This window comes from Cavia porcellus, unplaced genomic scaffold (genome assembly GCF_034190915.1).
Source record: "Cavia porcellus strain 051 isolate PalLab524CR breed Dunkin Hartley unplaced genomic scaffold, mCavPor4.1 scaffold_33, whole genome shotgun sequence".
Taxonomy (NCBI): domain Eukaryota; kingdom Metazoa; phylum Chordata; class Mammalia; order Rodentia; family Caviidae; genus Cavia; species Cavia porcellus.
Genome location: NW_026947516.1, coordinates 11,403,323 through 11,421,918, shown reverse-complemented (window position 1 = coordinate 11,421,918; position 18,596 = coordinate 11,403,323). Strand labels below are relative to the sequence as shown.

At 43.3% G+C, this 18,596-nt stretch overlaps 1 protein-coding gene across 2 annotated transcripts in view; it reads right to left on the bottom strand.

Annotated features, from left to right (window-relative positions):
* Positions 1 to 18,596, bottom strand: part of Wwc3 (WWC family member 3) — a 107,458-nt gene that overhangs the window by 3,292 nt on the left and 85,570 nt on the right. Inside the window, exons 12-22 of one of the 2 annotated variants that reach the window (XM_063243023.1) lie at positions 14,531 to 14,648; positions 13,211 to 13,285; positions 12,353 to 12,439; positions 10,867 to 11,059; positions 9,271 to 9,438; positions 8,386 to 8,537; positions 6,429 to 6,597; positions 4,263 to 4,427; positions 2,972 to 3,064; positions 995 to 1,222; positions 460 to 587 (exon numbers count right to left, since the gene is read on the bottom strand). In XM_063243023.1, coding sequence (XP_063099093.1) covers positions 460 to 587; positions 995 to 1,222; positions 2,972 to 3,064; positions 4,263 to 4,427; positions 6,429 to 6,597; positions 8,386 to 8,537; positions 9,271 to 9,438; positions 10,867 to 11,059; positions 12,353 to 12,439; positions 13,211 to 13,285; positions 14,531 to 14,648 — 1,576 coding nt within the window. Of the gene's footprint in view, positions 1 to 459; positions 588 to 994; positions 1,223 to 2,971; positions 3,065 to 4,262; positions 4,428 to 6,428; positions 6,598 to 8,385; positions 8,538 to 9,270; positions 9,439 to 10,866; positions 11,060 to 12,352; positions 12,440 to 13,210; positions 13,286 to 14,530; positions 14,652 to 18,596 lie in introns of both variants that reach the window. The other variant, XM_013144719.2, reaches the window with a different exon arrangement.

Sequence of the window (18,596 nt, the reverse complement as noted above, 5' to 3'; positions counted from 1 at the left end):
CCCAGGCTGGTCTTGAAATTGCAATGATCCTCTCATCTCAGCCTCCCGAGTGCTGGGATTACAGGCATGAGCCACCATGCCTGGCTGCAATGTGTTAATTTTTTAAACACTGACTCCATATTATGATTACAGGAGGCATTAAAAAATCAGTGCATAGGAAGAAAGATCAGAAGAAAATATCAAAATGCTACTAGCAGCAGGAATGCCACTTGCAGAGGATTCCAGTGTTTTTGAAGACTTGCTTTGGTTTTTGTAATAACAGAGGTACAACAGTAAAAAGAATGCAGTGATTAGAGAAGAGGTGGTAAGGCGGGGGGGGGGGAGTAAAGTTGATCAAGATGCAATACACACATGTAAAAGTTCCCCAAGCTGAATGGAATTATAATGTATCACAAACATACACTAATAACAAGCAAGCAGCGACAAGCCAGCTGGGCACAGTGCTCCATTCTCCCATACCTAAATGTCTGCACTTGGATGGGTTCTTTGTGGTTTTGCCCACGCAGCTGGTAGATCTCTTTGGAGGCCTTCTTTAGCATCTTTTCAGCTGCTTGCTCTTGATGGTAGTCAAGCTTGGTCTGTCTTGTCTGGAACACAAACATCTGATGAGCAAGAAGTTTTCACTACCATGTTTTCTAAAGGAAGAACAAACAAGTCCACTCCTAGCCCTAGAGCCCAGAAGAAGCCACCCAAGCCCCAGAGAGGGATAGGTCACCCTCATTCACTTCCTCTGGGGAATTTTTCACAGATGTCCGTAGGGATGGCTGGAGTCAGGCCTGGCTGACCTGGGCCCCAGGACATGCCTTCCATAAGGTGGGAAGGGCCTGGGTCTCCTCTAGCACCCAGATCCCCCAGGTATATGCTGCTGCCACCACCAATGCCACCCTCTCTGCCCAAGCTAGAGAAGGAGGTCTGGCTCCATCAGCCAAGCACCTGGAATACTTCTATTCTTTTGTCATCATAGGGAGGTGCATCTCCGAACCCAAGCTCTCACCTGCTTCTCTGCTTCCTTCAGAAGGCTGCGGAATCGCTCATCCCGAAGCACCCAGTGCGGGAGGTCAGTCTGGCCTCGGAGCTGGGCATCTTCCAAACGCTGCCTCAGCTCACGGAGGACACAGATCTCCTCATTCAGCTGCCTCTGCCGTGTTCTTGATGCCTGGAGATCCAGCTCCAGGTCTAGGGAGGTGCGGGCCATGAGCTCGGCCAGGGAGGACCTGCAGGACTGTAGGGACAGCGACTGTGAGTGGGCACGCCAGCCTGGGTCAGCCCACATGCCTAACCTTCTGGAAGGTTCTTCCATAATAAACAGGAAACTGGGGTGGCACAGGTAATTCCTTAAGCATGGCTTATTTTTAAAAAATACATAGATTTTGACAAGATTAAATGTCTTGTTTCATATCAAAGTTAGTAACTACATATTGCTTTCTTTAATAATGACCTACGTACTTGCAAAAGTATGGAACAACAGGTCTTCTTAAAGAAGGCTGGCAGGATCAAAACTAAGCACAATCTTTCACAAGTGCCATTTGAAAATGTATTTCCCAAATGGAACATATGCATTGCCTTTCCTTCTGAGATTTCATTTTGACTAGCATATGAAAGGTACAACTGCCAACATACAAAAATTGTCCAATTAAAGTTTATGGCAGGAAAAAAAATCCTAAACATGTAACAGCAGCAAACTGATTAAATAAATTACAACAAGGCCAGCATACAATACAGCCATCATGAAAGTTGCAAAAATATACTACATGGAAAAATCTTAATAACCCATGATGTAAGGGGGAGCATGTTACAAACCACATCAGTGATTTATGCTTAAAATATCACACATACCCATGCCTGTGTGCACATACACACACAGGCACACTATCAAAAACTTTCCTTTCCAAATAAGCCTCAAGTAAGCAGTTATGCTACTATCTAAAAAGCCCTAAGAGAATCCCTTTGTTCATGGGGTTAGAAAAATGGGAACAAGAATCCTGGATGTACTACTGTACCAAAACGACAAATCCACTAGATCATCACCCTTGCTCGCTGGGTTGAATGCATGATTTTACACAAACACACAAAACACCATTTTGCACATACACAAAATTTAAATGCAGATATGTTTTAATTTAGTAACTAAAAATTCATTAAAAAGCCCCAATAAACTCAGCAGAGATTGGTGGGTTTCACTCAAGGGCAATTACATCAGATCATGTATGAGGCCATTTTGGGTTGTCACAATTGGTGTGTGGATGGGTGCCACTAGCAATCAGTGGGTTAAGGTCAGGGATGCTGCTCAACATCCTACAGAACAAAATACAGTTCCCAGAGCAAAAAAGGATCCCTCCTAAAATGTCTACCACATTGCTGCTGAAAAAGTTTTATAGCTGTATTATGTTCTTTGTTAGAATTCTCCATCAGCAGGAACTCTGAGTACAACTCTTACAAGGAAATGTGAGATCTTAAGAAAATATATATTGCAAAAGATCCTTGCCAGAAAAGGAACCACTACCTTTCAAACAAAAATCACCAAACTTTATAAACTGGCATGATGTAAAGACCTTGGAGAGCAAAGAAAATGAAAACCACAGAACACTCCTATGTAGAAAAATGCTATATGTTGAAAAACTCAAATTTTATAAACTATATGTGTGTGTGTATATATATATATATATATATATATATATATATATATATATAATATACAGTCTCTTGTAAAAAAAAAGTACCTATTGCATAGAAATTATTGCTCAATCCTTTTAACAGCTAAGAACACAAAGATCACAAATCATGTGAAATCATACTACCTTAAGATTGATGCTATATATGCTTTCAACATTATACATTAAAAACAAGGAAATGAAAAATAGTACCTTTTAATTAATATGACTTTAAGTATTAACTAAACTATTACTTTGCATAGGTTATAAAATAACCCCATGGCAGGTATAGATTCCATATTAGTTTATACAGCACACACCTGTTTATAGCGAAGGGTTCGTCTTTCCAGAGTATTTCGGACAAAGGGAGACTTCCGTGGCAATGTCGAACTGTCACTGTCACTACGATAAAGCTGCATCAAAAAGAATCATATTCAGAAATGATTTATGAGAAATTCACTATTCTTTAACTGTGTGTATTCTATGGCATTATTTCATTTCTCTTCACAGAGACTCAGGACTTCTGGTGCTACCATCAGATTTTTGGATTTCAGTTAAAATGGAAGTTTCAAGGGAAAATGAAAGACAAAACTAAAACAAAACAAAATAAAGGAACTAACACTTTGGTCTTCTTTCATGTCTATCAACAGAGCCCCAGGATTGAAGGGCATCAGTAACATTTCTGCTCTATGGATAACAACTACACCCTGGCTCATGAAAGGTAGAGCTTGTGCTCAGCATTTCACGCTATCAATCACGTGCATTTTCTGGGAAAAAAATAGCTTTCTAGAAAAGGTCCTTGTTCCTCAAAAATCACTTCCTCTAGCTTCATGCTGTCAATGTCACACTGTCACTACCTACCTACCACCAACTCACTGTCCTATTTTCAATGACCATGCTGTCTCAACTCTCTCTCCCACCTATGTGAGGATCTGCATCTCTGTGAGTGTATTAGAACCATGTGTGAGCTCTCTGTGTTATGATTTACGTGCTCCACCTGTGAGTCCCCAGGGTGGGACCTGGGAAGTGGTATGTGGGGAAGTGTCCTGATGTGATTCTATAGGCAGGTGGGACCAATGCTGAGAACTGTGAGTATTGCCCACCTTCCCCACTGGGTAGGAACTTAGATGTAGGCAAGTTGGAACCCATGGCCTCAGCACCTAGAGTCTCCAAGGTCACTGGTACTCTGCTGCCCGGGACATGGATACACTTCAGGACTTCTACCTGTACGACCGACCATGCAGGGAGACCTGGTCTTCCAGGTCACAACCCAACTCAAGTGAGTCACTGTTTCAACTTTTTATTCCTTAGCCTTATGTGGAAATGCTGTGCTTGCCTCCTAACCAAGTTGGTACTCATGCAACACTAAAAATCCAGGGAAACTAAATTTCAATCCTAAAGAGACACAGTTAGACAAGCACAGGATGAGGGTAGTGAGATGGTAGCCAAATGCCAATTTCATCTCCACATGTATGTGGTATGTACTTATCAACTGGTATGAGTTGTCAGAATATGTACCTTCTTTCAACAGAAATAGTAAAAAGGGAAACATGCCAGAGAACAAAAAAGGAAATGTTCCAGACAAGTGGGAGCAAAGGAATTTGTACTCACTCTACAAACATACTGGCTTCGTGCTCCAGGTGAGAATGTCTGAGAACGGACAATAGTGCCACTGCGAACAAAAGGTGAACCACGGGCCCGGCGACCAGGGCGCTCCTTCAGGATGCTTGCTGCTTCTTCTGGGAAGAGATCTTCTGTGTTGGTTTCTTTGTCAACCTAGAAAAATAGTTCATTTATCACCATGACTTCTTCCATAGCATGAATAGCAAATTCAGCATGGACACTGTCTGTCTCATTCCTCCACTGGCAGGTCTAGCCTGTGTGTCACACCTAAGGCACCCAGGACTGAATGGCTGCAACTACCCCTGCCTGACAGAGAGCCTTTGACAAGGATTTCTGCTTTCTATTTGTTCATGGGGAAAACATTCTAGTAGCACTGTAGACTCTGTTTTCTTTCACATACCCCATATCTGGTCCTAGAGAAAATCCTGTTGGCTTCACGTTCAATAATCAAATAGGTTGTGACTACTAGTCACCAACCTGTCATGTGAGTCACTACCATCTAGTGCCTAGATTAGTGCAGTGGGCGCCTCCTCAGTCTCCTCAACTATACACCTTGATGCCCCTACAACTTATTCTCAACAAAGAAGACAGACAGGACCAAAGCCAGGCCCTCAAGTCTACCCAGAGGCTGACACACGAACTAAAAACAACAGGCCTTTGAACACATGCTTGTACATGAGTATTTGAAGCAGCATTGAAGATGTGACACATGCTATAGTGTTGGGCAACCACCAAGACATGATGCTGAATGAATGAAGCCAGACACGACAGGCTACAATATTAAGTGAGCCCATGTCCATGACACATGTGGAATGGGCATATCCTAAAAACTAGAAAGCACATTTGGATGGTTACCAGTAGCTGGGCTGGGAGGGAAATGGAGAGGGCTTCCTTCATAGGTATGGGTTTTTTACTTGCAGTGATAAAAATGCTATGGCGAGAAGTGGTGGCTTTACAACCGGAATGTACTCCATGCCACGGAATTATTCACTTTAAAATGCATCAGTTAGGTTGAGTTTCACCTTGATAATTTTTTTTGAAAAAAATCGTAAACCTTGTCAGATCATCTCACCTCTTGGCCTAAAAAAAACCATCATCTCACTCTCTAATGGCTCTTTCAACTATCTAACACACAAGTGCACTTTATTGAGTCTTCTTTTCTCTTGTCTGCCTGCCCCGTGAGGGTGGAAGTTTCTGTTGACTTTCTTCCTCATACCCAGCTTGCCTAGCAGCTGTGCGTAACCACCGGGGAGGAGAGAACACAAGCATGGGAAGAACTAACAATCAAGGGACCTAGGTGATGGATATATAGGCATGTGTTACATGATTTCAGCAACTTTTCCATAATTTTGAAGGTGTTAGAAATTAAAAGTTGAGGAAGAAGGAAAACACCAACCTAACCTCCCATGGCCACATACCATGATCTGGGCTGCTGTTTTGAAAGGTTGCAAAGGTAGAACAGCAGCGATTACTCTCAACAAAGACTTTTCTAAGCCTGTGGAAATGACTGTGGCCGGCGCTTCAGCCTCATGAGGGCAGGGGCCATAGTGAGAAAATGAATACTTTGGGCGACAGCATTTCAGGAGGGCACTGCTACAGCATCAACCAAACAAGACAGATTAGATGGCCACAGGGGTTAAAAGTGTGCTGTTTTTCTGCAAAACCACTGGGAGCAAGGAGACTGCTTGAGACTTATCTATCCCTCAAAACAGGAATTGGCCACCACAAAATGGCATACAAAGCTGACCTTCTTCAGTTGTAGCTGCCCCTTCCATCCTGAGAAACATTTCTGCTGCACCCTGGTAAGCTTTATAGATCTTCCCTGGTAACCTTTACAGATCTTCAGCTACATACTCCTCTCCCTCAGCTTTCAGTACATTAAGTCTCAGCTTAGCTACTGCCCCCGATTCAGGAGCACTGGCCACTTTCTACCATGGCTCCCGTGTTTCCATAGCACCTCACAACTGGGTGGGTTAGCAACACACTGTCCCCCTGCCTGGCAGCCCAGCCATTGCCATCTATTCCCTTCCATGCTGCTCCTCCACTGCCTGTGATGGATCTGGGGGCACCACCCTCTCCTTCCAGGTCTGCACCTAGTACTCTCCATTCAAATACTGGGGGACCCTGTGGAATTCTCAGAAGCTTTTCACTTACCTTAACAGGCAGGGGCTGACATCTCTCAGGGTTGTAGGGATCTGTCTGTCCAGGAAACGTGTGTCCATGAATGGAGTTGACAGCAACACAACAGGGCTCTACTGGGTATGGGGGGCTGGTCTGGGTGCAGTTGCTACAGCCACTATCAACAGAGTCAGCCTGCCAGCTCCTAAAAGTGACAATGAAAAGACCACAGAATGTTCAGAGGGGTTTCTTTCATGCTGCTTTTGGAGCTCAGCAGCAGAAGCCCCAGATAGAACCTGCTCCTTTTCAGTAACTGAAGACAGTTGCTATTCTCATACAGTACAAGGGCACTTCTGCTTTCTAGGAAAGGTGACACTTCAAGGCCTTTTATTAGGAAGGTCTGTGTTTTGGGGCAGCAGGCACTGTGTTAAGCACTTGGCATGCAATATTGAATTGCAGTAACAACAAGATTTAGGCCCCATTGCTATTCTTCTGTTTTATAGATGAAGAAACTAGTACTACATTACTAGGCTACATTACTGACAAATGGCAGAGCCTGGATTTGAACAAAGGCCACCTGCCTTTTGAAAAACACACACACGCACAGACATACACACACACACACACACACACACACACACACACACACACACACACACACTGGGGATTGAACCCCAGGGCATCTGCAGCCCCTTTTTTCTAATTTTTTACATTTAAAAAAAAATTTGAGACAAAGTCTCACTAAGTTGCTCGAGTTAGGCACAAATTTTCAGTTCTCCTGCCTCAGCCTCCCAGAGTACTGGGATTAGAGACATATGCTACAATACTGGGCTCAGAGTCCATATTCTGAGCTGTTAGTTCCCTAGAGATGTCTGAATTAAAATCAAAATGTTTAAATGTTAAAAATTTTCACCCACATTGTTACAAAATGTGTTTACTATGTAGATCCCACAAAGAATCACATGGGGAAGGGAGATATTGCTCCCTACAAGAAGAGTTTGGAAAGAACTATGTGAAGATGGACCTTAAGGCATAGATACACAAACAGGAATTTTATGCAAAGTGAAAAAAAAGGATTAAACACAATGAACTAGTTCTGAAATCTCAAGTACTAAATCTGACAGGTAGAAATGCTTTGAAATGCTACACTGGGATTGGTTAACAGGCTGCTTTGAGAAAGCGGGTTATTTCTAATTACAGATGTCTAACTGGTCAGAGAGTGAAAGCATGCATGGTGCTATTTAGAACAAATTTCTCATCACTGGGTAGCTAAAATTCCATTTGTCTTACCTATATATAGATCAGAATATAAATGAATAAAGACTATTATGTTTTCAAACAATAAAATAATCTGAGAAGGTAATTTAAGAGGACCTGGTTGAATTCCTGGTTGGAAGGAATCTTTCAACCCTACTCTTGAAGAGAACTTCCAGAATTGAAAGAAAAGGGGTAAAGTCTTCCCAGCGCCTTCAAATAATGAGCTCAGGCATCACTGCCACTCAGGTTGGCATGACATTTGTCCCAGAGCTCCGGCTCCTAAGCGATGCTACCACTCTCCAGCACATTCTACAGAGGCGTGGCTAAGAGAAGCAGCTTGAACCCAAAGACATAGCTCCTTCTAAGACAGACACTGCTGATTGACACACTGGGTGGCCTCATCCAAAGAAACTAAGCCTCAGCTGGGCATGGTAGTGCATACCTGTAAACCTAAAACTCCAAGCTCAGCACTTTAGGAGTCTAAGGCAGGAGAATCATAAGTTCAAGGTCAGCCTGAACAACTCCTCAACAAGACCCTGCCTCAAAATTAAAAAAAAAAAATGACTGGAGATGTAGTTTACTGTGAAGACCCTGGGTCAAACCCCCCCACACACACACCAAAAAAAAAAAAAAAAAGAAAGAAAGAAAGAAAAGAAAAGAAAAAAGAAAGAAAGCACCTTCGTAATTTAGATGCGGTAGAAAGCACTCTGAGCCCCTCACTGGGCCGGGCACTCACCTCTCGGATACGGCCTCGGCCTGCTCTTCCTTCTGCTCCATCTCCAGGATGCCCTCCTCGGTACACTCCAGCTTCACGCGCTCCTCAGCAAGCTCTCTCTCTACTGCCTGCAGCTGGGCTGTGGTTCTGGCCAGCAGTGCTGTCACTGCGTCCTGCAGCAGAAAGGGGCACTTCTGAGAACCAGCCCAGCCTGCTGCAGCCCAGCCCAGCCTGCAAAATGGACAGCAGGCACTGTATGTGCACCACAGCAAGCACCTGTCCCACAGTGGGCACCAGTCTTCATGCTCCTGCACTGGCAGAAGCCAGACCACCACCTGTACAGCAAGACCTTTGCTGGCCTTGTCATACAGTTCTGAGGGTGCAAACTTACACAAAAGCAACTTGCCAATGCATATGCATTAAAAAGCATTATTCTCCTATTATTTTGTTAGGAAATTTGGTTTTACTTTTTTTCCATTACAAAAAAAGAAATAAAAAGCATCATCAAGTTAGGCATAGTGGTGCATGTCTGTAATTCTAGCTATTTCAAAAGTTGAAGCAGGAAGACTGCCAGCTGGCCCACCTGGGCAACTTAGTGAGACCCTGTCTCAAAATAAAATTTAAAAAAGTTGTAGATGTAGCTCAGTAGTAGAACATTTGCTTAGCGTGTATGAGGCTATAGGTTCAATCCCCAATCTTACAGGAAAAAAGCACTGTTGTGAAATGGCAATATATAAGGATATTTGTACTCCTTCGTAGGAATACAAATTCAAGGATATTTGTATTCTTCATTGCCACTGTCTTCTGACTTTAGGTCTACATGAACCTTAGAAATGGTCTCCCCAGTAAAAGCCAGTTCCAAAGTCACAAAAGCAGCCACAAAATACTGGCTCTGGAGACTAGTACCGTCTTCCCGGAGCTGACATGCACAGGGTCCCGGGTGGCGCTGTCCCCTGAACGCCCGTTCTCCTTTGTCCTGGGTGGCTCGGAGCTGGCAAAGACCTGCACCGGGTACCAGCGCAGTTGCATGTCGTTTGAACTGTCATAGTCAGCCAAGTTTATCTGAGCAATGCCCTGCATGGGAGTTAGAAAGAAAAGCCAGAACAAGCATTAAATAATTTCAGCTTAACAACTGCAGTCCTATAAAATATCAAGTTTACTCTTCAATCTTAAGACGCAACTATTTCACTCCTATTGGAAGGACTGCAGTGTAGTGAAAGTGCCCTGAGGTAGAATGGAAGAAATGAAGATAGGTAGAGGAGACATGGAAACTAAAGCTCTAGGGCAGGAAGGATCAAAGCCACTCAAGGTCACTCGTGGGTACTCCCTACACTTGCTTATCTCTCTAGGTTGGCTGACTTCTGCCAGGTCTATCATATGCAAGTGTACACTAAAGATGCTGTAAGTTGAGTTAACATAGGTGATAAGATGAAGAGCAACAACTTGGCCTTAAGATGAACAAATGGATTCAAGGGGTTCAAAGAACATTTTTAGGCAAAACGCCTTAGATTATCCATCCTAAAGATATATCCAAGACCACATGCATATCCCCAATCCCAGACCATGGTGATTCTTGCTTGACTAGTAAATCTGATTATGACTTTTTATGCATGCACTGTGCAATGATTTTTTTGTGAGGAGAGCTGAAGAAGACACCTGTGGGGAGGTAAGTTGAGGCTCTCATTGAACCCTATCCTTTGGCCATCCTAAGGAAGGCTAAGAGAGGAGGGATGGCTCCACGGTTGCTTGTTTTGCCCAATCAGAAAGTGCCACAAAGGGAACAGGGGCACAGAATGACAACTTGGGGTACTGGGTGCAACTCAGGGCTTTGTCACTTGATGGGCCACTGATTCATTTGGGAACTCTGGAGCCTGAGAAAGGGACTGGCTAAAGTCTATGCTCCCCAGTGCTCTGGATGCCAAGTCTTAGCTTGGCCTTGGACAGCTGGGTACTGAAGACTGACTACTGCCTCTTCTCCAGAGGCCTAGCCTGTGGTTGTAAGATAAAATGCAGGGCATCCAGGTTCGTAATAAATGAGTGTCAAATACAGCATGGGATGCACTTGCACTAAAAATGGCATTCAAATTGAATAGACGCCTGTATTTTTATGCACTAAACAAGTCCTTGATGGACAATGGGGAGAGGATGAAAGCTATGTCACTGAGGTTTTGCGAGTACTAATTGCGATAATACACTTAAACTATAAAACATTTGGGAAAAGCACTGTTTCATTCATTCATTTGTGCCCTCTCAGCTACAGAAACCACTTAATGTCAGGATAGTTTCTAAACAGAGGTAAGGCAGAAAGACCAAGAGATGAAAACAAAGAAGAAAAAAAAGAATGACAGAAGAATAAAAGGTAAAGAGACAGGGAAGGGAAAGAACAAGAAGAGATAAAAAAGGAGATAAAAAAAGGAGAGAAAAGGAAAGGGAGAGGAGGGAAGTGAAGAGGAGACAAATAAAAAGGAGGGAGGAGGAAGGGAGTACAAGCTAGAACCGTACCAACAATTCTTCCTGCATTTGCGCAGTCACTGAACACACATATAACTGAAGTGACTTTAACGTCAACATGCTGGAATGCACAGGGATTCTGAACACTTCATTAAACACCAGTGGGGCTTGGAATTCCAGAGTCTTGGAGCAGTAGGTGTTGGGAGTGCCAGAGTCGAGTGGAGGCAGATAGACACGGATGTGGCTGGTGGCAGAGAAGAGGAAAAGCATTGGTAGGTTACACTTATGACACCAACATGTCACCAATGTGCACCCATGTGTGGTGCTGTGTGTGCCCATGGGGACAAATTTAGAGTCCACTAGAAAAAGTTCTTCATCAGGTAGGAGTAAGCCCAAAGAACCAACTGACCTGCCCTCCACATATTGGGGAGGGAGGAGTCAATCACCAAGAGGAAGACTCAAGGTTAATTCTGAAGGCTCTGGGGGCTTCTGTGCTTTCCTGGTCACCATATGTGGCAAGAGCTCCCTGGCTCTCCTGCCAACTTGTTAGTCTATCACCCACAAGGGTGTTACTATGTTTGCTGCTCTGTCGACCTCTAGTCCACATCTTAGCACAAACATTTTTTTTTTTTTTTTATTTAAGAGGAAAAAGAGAGAAACACAAAACAAACCAAAGCGGCATAAGGGTACACACAATACAGAACTACAAAACAAAACAAAACAAAACAAAACAAAAAACCATAACAGTAAGAAATTACCTGCTAGTAGATTACACACTATTTTCTTGAAAATAGTTCCTCAAATCACAGTATCAAAGAACACAAGGTGGACATTCAATTAGCACAAACATTTGTATTCACCGCAATGTTATCATCAGGGTGAGCCAAAACTCAAGGTGGATCCTATGCTACTTACAAAAGGCCCAAGCCTTTAAAAAAAAAAAAAACTCATGGAAATCAGGCCTGCTGGGGGATATGGTCATACACTTGAGCAGTCACCTAGCTGGGAAAATGGAACCCACCATCAGGCACCCATCTGAGGCCACGGAGTGGAGAGTAGCAGCAATCACTCTGCTGAGGCCAAGGTCACCAGGGGTCTCCCAAGTGTCCCAACTTACATTTCCTGCTTCTATCCTCAACCAAGGACTCCCTCCCTGATCCTAGCCAGAGGCCTTGTAAAACACATCCTGAGATCATAGAGCCAAGTGAGCCTATGTTGTCACCACACAATAATGAGACCTGGGTAGACAATTTAAGACCCAATAGTGCCAGTGACAGGTACTTCTTTGGTACCAACACAACACAGAACTCACTCAGTGCAGTTAAACTTATCTGCCTCAAATAATCAACTAGGTGCTTTTTAAAACTTAGAATCCTTTATACTTCAGATAGACATACCCTGTTTTACTGTCAATTCTGGGTCCCCAGGAGTTTTTCCCTTCCCAAGCTGCCAAACAGAGAGGTGGTACACCACACTATCTGGAGGAGACAATCCAAGAGAGGCTATTGCTAGCTTGTCCCCTAGCCCAGGAGCTTACATTTTGCAGTCTTCTCTCATCACCAGCCCTGCAAAGTTCCTCAGCTGGAGCACGTGCACAAGGAGACATTCGTTGGCACTGTCATGCCTAGAAAATAAACCCCGAGATCACAGACCACAAATTCCCCAAAGTGGAAAAGTCTCCTGACTGGCCAGCAGCAGTGGCCATTAACTGTGGGGGCTTTCGTGCCAGCTTACCCCCAGGGGACATCTTACTATCTGGAGATAGTGGTTATTATTACACTGGAGGGGAAGGTTCTGCCCTGGCATTCTGCAGGTGGAGGCCATGATACTACTAAAGAATAAAGAGCCCAGGGCAAACAACCATCTGGCTTGAAGGCCAATAGCATCAACCCTAGAACCCAGGTAAGCCAAAGAAACCACAGAGACCTGAAACTCTTGCCCTGCTCCCAGGGATACTATGATAACTGCCTGGACTGGAACTGTAATTAGAAGCCAAACCACCAAGTGACCCACTCTGGGGATGAGAAAGGAGCCTACTGTCTGTCCCGCAGTAAACGACAAATTGGTTCCTGCAGAAATGGCACAAAACATTCCCAAGAAGATCATAGAGCCAAGTGGACTCCATGGAAAGAGCTGGACTTGCTTGGGGCTTTCAGTACTTACTGTATTATGACTCCCTAGCTGCATGAGGTGACAGAGCCACTTTTCTGTCACTCCTTCCTGCCTCCTCTGTTGCCTCACTTAAGACCCACTGAAGCTGGACAAAGGTGAGGGACCAGCACGTATGTCACAAGGTCCCTCCAAGCCCTCGCCTGCGCATGGAGGTGGGTACCACAAGGCTGGACTCATCCACAGGGCATCTTTGGGCACAACGGGGAAAGGACTTGGTACTCACAAAAACCCCACATGGATCTGGGGGTCGTCACTGCTACAGGAGTCTGCACAAGGGGGCTCCTCAGCATCTTCATTCCTGCACACAATGGAACGCACTTGGGGTCACTCCAGAGAGAATCAGTCACTGAGGCAGGAGTACTTACTGAGAAGTGTGACACCAAGGGAACTAAACAAGGGTACCCATTAAGCAGCCACAAGGGCATGCACAGCAGGTCCCCAAGATCCATCGTATTTGTCTGTAAACTACTGTTTCTTCTTTATGTTGCTTATGTTGTGCTTTTTTTTTTTTTTTTTTTTTTTTTTTGATTTCTGAAATAGTACCTTTCAAAATCCCATGTGATATGTTGGGCAACATTCAAAAGTTAGCTTTCAAAAAAGTTTGTAAGGACTGAAATGTCCTAGGGATATCTGAACTTTACAAATGTACAAAGACACAATGCTTTCAAGGTATTTCAGGGAAAAATACAGAATTTCAAAGTTGTTTGTTTTATTACTACAAGGCTACTTCTTATACCTATTTTTTTTGTCTTTTTCCTTTTTATCGGTACTGGGGATCAAACTCACGACTGCCTGCTTGCAAGGTAGGCGCTTATGCCGCTGAGCTAAATCCCCAGCCCCACAAGCCTACTTCTTTAACTCAGGAAAGAAGGCAGGCAGGAAATTCATTTTTAGGGAATATTCTTTCTAGAAAAGTAAGGGTCTCTACTGCACATATGCTATTCTCCTTTTTCTGTTCTATACACCCAGAGACAAAGAGAAAGAAATCAACCTAGAACAGAATGACAGCCAACCTGCAAATGCCACCCAGAAGCCAGAGGAATATTCTTGGCTTCTAAGCCCTAAGTTACCCAAACTGACAAAGGTTAGAAAAATACTTTCTATTCCTTGATACATAAAGTGTCAACATATAAAAGCTTCAGTATGGACCTATCTCATGGGTAACAGTAAAACTGTGTTAAGTCAGCTTGGAGAGAAGTGAGTAAACAGATGCCATAAAAAAGCTACATTTGAGTCATTTATAGGAAAAGGGATGCAACTTGAGACCATAATGTCAAGTGAAATAAGACACATGAGCTTAAATATCATGTTTTCTTTCATATAAGGAACCTATCATATAAATAAAAGAGTAAAGAAAAGACAGATAACAGGAAACAGGTTTTTGATAAAAGGGAAAGGGATCAAAAGATGGAGAGGTAAGGAAGGGAAGGCAATGAGAAAAGAATTAAGATGCCTGATGTACTAGTACCAACATCCCACAATGAACATGTAGTAATACAAATAAAAATAGAAACAAATAATGAAAGGAGGATCGGCTCCTAACCTTTTAGTCAGAGGTTCAAATACCCCACTGTCACTTGCTAGCGAGTAATCTGACAGGCACGCAGAGACACGGCGCGCTCTCCTCTCCAGTCTCTTGGCGCTGTCTTCCCGGAGAGTCACTGCTGCAAATAAGCGACACACCTGGGTCAGAAGATGATGGTACAGGAGGCCAAGACCTCTCCAGTACAGCCCTGTTAAGTCACGAAGTGTCCCAGAAACATGCCGTGATGTATACATACAGAGAAAGACACCACGCACAAATTGTTTTTAATACTGGAAAACAGCAAAGTAGGATTCTGGCTGCTCTGAGAGCTTTTAAACTGTGCAGAGAAATACTTGGATTCATAAATTGCCTTTCACCCCCTTAATGAGCATACAGCACTTTCACAAGGACTTTCATATCCAAAAGAACAACACGATGCTCTCACACGGGTAATATTTTTCATTCTCTTCTTTATGCTGGTTGGTATTTTTCATATACATACAATAAACATATATCATATTGCTTATATAATTGAAAAAAATGTTTAATCACGCAAAGAAACCCTGACAAAATTTAATGACCTCCAAGTCAGAGGATGATCCAGGTGAGCCCAGACTAATCCTCTGCAAACAGCTCCTTGGAGCCCTACAGCTTGTAGCGATGGCACTGCGGGCACATACCTATCCATCACCCTAACTGCAGTATCTTCCCCAGCCACAGGGCGGGGGGGGGGGGTGAGACTGCCTTCCAGAACTGCTTTCCTGGATACCATTCCCAGTTTACTTTTGTTTCCTTGCTTATTTTAATCAAAAGCCAAAGATCATCAATAAATTTTTGCTTCTAATATTTTGCTGTTCTCACAGCAGTAAGTTCCTTTAAATAAAACCTATGAACTATGCATATAATCTATGTGAAATGTAACTACATAAATAGGAGACTCGATATTTTCTAGGAGTATACTTGGTTAGCATATGGAATAAAATATGAAGCCCCAAACTAAACATTGCTCTGACACAAGAGGCCTCTTGCTAGTAATGCAGGCTCTAAAAACTGAACATCTTGGTATCTGTACATTTCTAAAATGAGAGAAATGCTGAGTCCAAAGGCATCCACCTCTGTTTCCAACCAATGATTCACACCAATTAAATACAAACACATTAAACAGCACACAGAACAAACACACACAAGGCTGTAGTCTTTGATTTCTCTATGCCAACTGGAGATAAAAGCTAGCCTTCCAAAGGTCTGCAGTGTCAAGGCTGGGGTGGAAGGGTATCAACCAGGGATAGAGGCTGGCTCTATCCTGGGGTGGCTGGAGGCACTAACTGTCAGCCTGAAGGCCAGGACAACTAAGCCCAGCTCTTTTCTTCATCCTTGCTGTGTGAAAGATTTCAAACTCATGGCCTCAAACTAAAAATTGTACCTTCCAGTGTGTTGCATCAATCTCCAGCAAATGAAACCGATTTTAATGCATGTGCTGCCGAAGTGAGCACAGCAGCAAATGAAACCAATCACAGTTTTCATTCCCAGTCCTGACACCAAGAAAAGTTCTTAGTTTTAAATCCCTTTAAGAGCAGGGTATGGTGTTGCACACCTATAATCCCAGTACTTTGGGAGACTGAGGCCAAAGGATCACAGATTTGATCCCAGTCTGGGAAACTTAGGAGATCCTATTTCAAAAAAAAAAAAAAATTAAAAAGATCTGAAGCTCAATATGAAGGCCCTGAGTTGAATCCCCAACACCACAAATAGAAAGATAGGTATATAAAAGTAAGTCCCTTTAAGGATACAGCCCTAGGTAACAATGCTAAGCACTCCTTGTAACTGGAGCTGATGGTGCAAACCTGACAGAACTCCTCTCTCCTCCTGACAAGGGGAATGCATGAAGAGAGGAGAGAAATCAAAGAACTCCTCGTGATCCCGAGCTGAGCCACTGAACTCAGAGAGCAACTGGAAGCAGGAGCTGCTGGGACACTAGCAGCAGCAACTGCCTCAGGTGTGAGACAGCAAGGAACACGCCGCAGAATGCACCTGACACCTCTGCCACCGGGCTTCTGAGCAGTGAGGCGACCACACAAAGCAATGCCAAAGAAGCAAGGGATACACAGTCTTCTACACATTTATTTAAAAAGTCTCCGACTTTTTCACCCTTCAAGACAGCTAGCCAGTCAGACAGACAGACAGACAGGCAGGCAGGGAGGCAGGCAGGCAGACAGCAAAACCCAAGGACACGAGCACAGTTTGATAAAAAGGAAGGAAATACAATGAAAACCACACTGTAGGCAAAGCTTCCAGCTGACATTAAAATAATAAATGCCACTAAATTCTGAAAGAAAAATAAAAGACGTGTAGGAAAAAACAGTGAAAGCTTTTAGCAAAGTTCTTACATGACTTTAGTAGCTAGTGTGACTATTACTGTTGAAATAATAATAATGACAATTGATAAGAACACCCCAGCCGTCCTCATCATGGATTTACCACACATAGATGTGCCCACAGCCTGAGCCACAAAAGGGGACGAGGAAGATTCCAAGGCCACTTACAGTGAAAGTTTCTGTGGAGCCGCATGAGAAAAGAGATAAAAAAAAAAGCACAAAGTGAAAAAACTGCAGAATTTAAGCCAACAATTTTAAACCGAGTATGACTATAATAAAACCAATAAATAGATGTACAAAGTCAGATTTTTAGGATGTACAAAGTCAGATTGTGACTAGCAGATAAAAATGGGCAGGTGAAAACAGGAAAGTATTTCTAAACCATGACACATTCATTTGAGTTACAAAATCCAAGGAAGAGAACACTAGCAAAAATGTGAAAAATGTTCAGAATTATACCCTGTTGCCCCACTCCTCTGACCTGACTTCCGTCCCCTCTGCCTGATTTAAATCACAGTGGAAGAAATCACTGTTTTGTGGGTTTGGGCAATTTTGATTTTTATCTTACTAAAATTTGCCTGGAGCTGAACTTACTGCTGGTTCTAGCTCCACTGAAAATGTGGGCGGAACTGCATGGTGCTGGTCAAGGATAAATGACAGAGTGAGGGTAATCAGATGAGCACCAAGCTCCGCCTGTATGAAGCCAGGACAGCCCTGGGCTCAGGATTTCCCGAGCTAGTGAAGGGACCCATGTGCCCATGCCTGAAGTTGGTTATACCACTAAGATATCTGGGAGCACATAACGGACATTTTAAGTGACTTAGGCAATTACTTTGTCAACTGACAGGATCATGCAGGAATACACCACCAGGTGGCGGTATCTAAACACAGACTAAGCAAATACTTGGTCTAGGAATTTGGAACCATTACCTTGCCTGCCACAGAGCAGGAAGGAAAACCAAAAGAATCAGGATCAAAATTAAATTACATCTTCTCCCTGTCTTTCCTCATCTAAAGGGGCTCTTGGGCCTTTTCTGCATAACCAGACTGATGTTCTTGTATCTCAACATTTAAAGAGAAACTACTAAGGAGGAATAGAGGGAGATAGACCGAGGAGTGAAGTTTCAAGATGCTCAACTCAGTCCTTATTGTGCATCTTCATTCTTGAATAAAAGGATAAACATAGAACAATGCACCTGTGATTAGAAAGAACAAAGAGAATGAAAGCTACCTGTATATGTGAAATTACAGAAGTAGTGTATCCAGAGAGATGAAAGTACACTTGTAAACATGGAGAGAGAGACATCAAAATAACAGAGATGTCAAACAAGCCAAGGGAAAGCTTCAGAGCACCCTGGCCTCTGGTTACACATGCAAATAGTAACAGATTGCTGTTTTATAGATAGGTCAATCTAAAGATCAATCAACTTTTCCATCTGGTGGTCAATCTGTATCACAGGTAATAGAATGCGTGCAAAGGAAAGAGGCCATAAAAATCACATCCTTTAAGGGCAGAGAAGGGGAGACAGCTCAAGATTACATGGGTAGCAGTCAGGACAGGAAACAGAATCCTGGTCTCCAGACTGCTAGCCTGAAGCTGTTTCCTCTACACCACACTAGTTTTTCTATTTCAGTCCTATTTCTACCCTTTCGTAAATACTCAATAGTATGTTTATAGGGCTGCTCAGTCTCTGCACAACTAATACTTT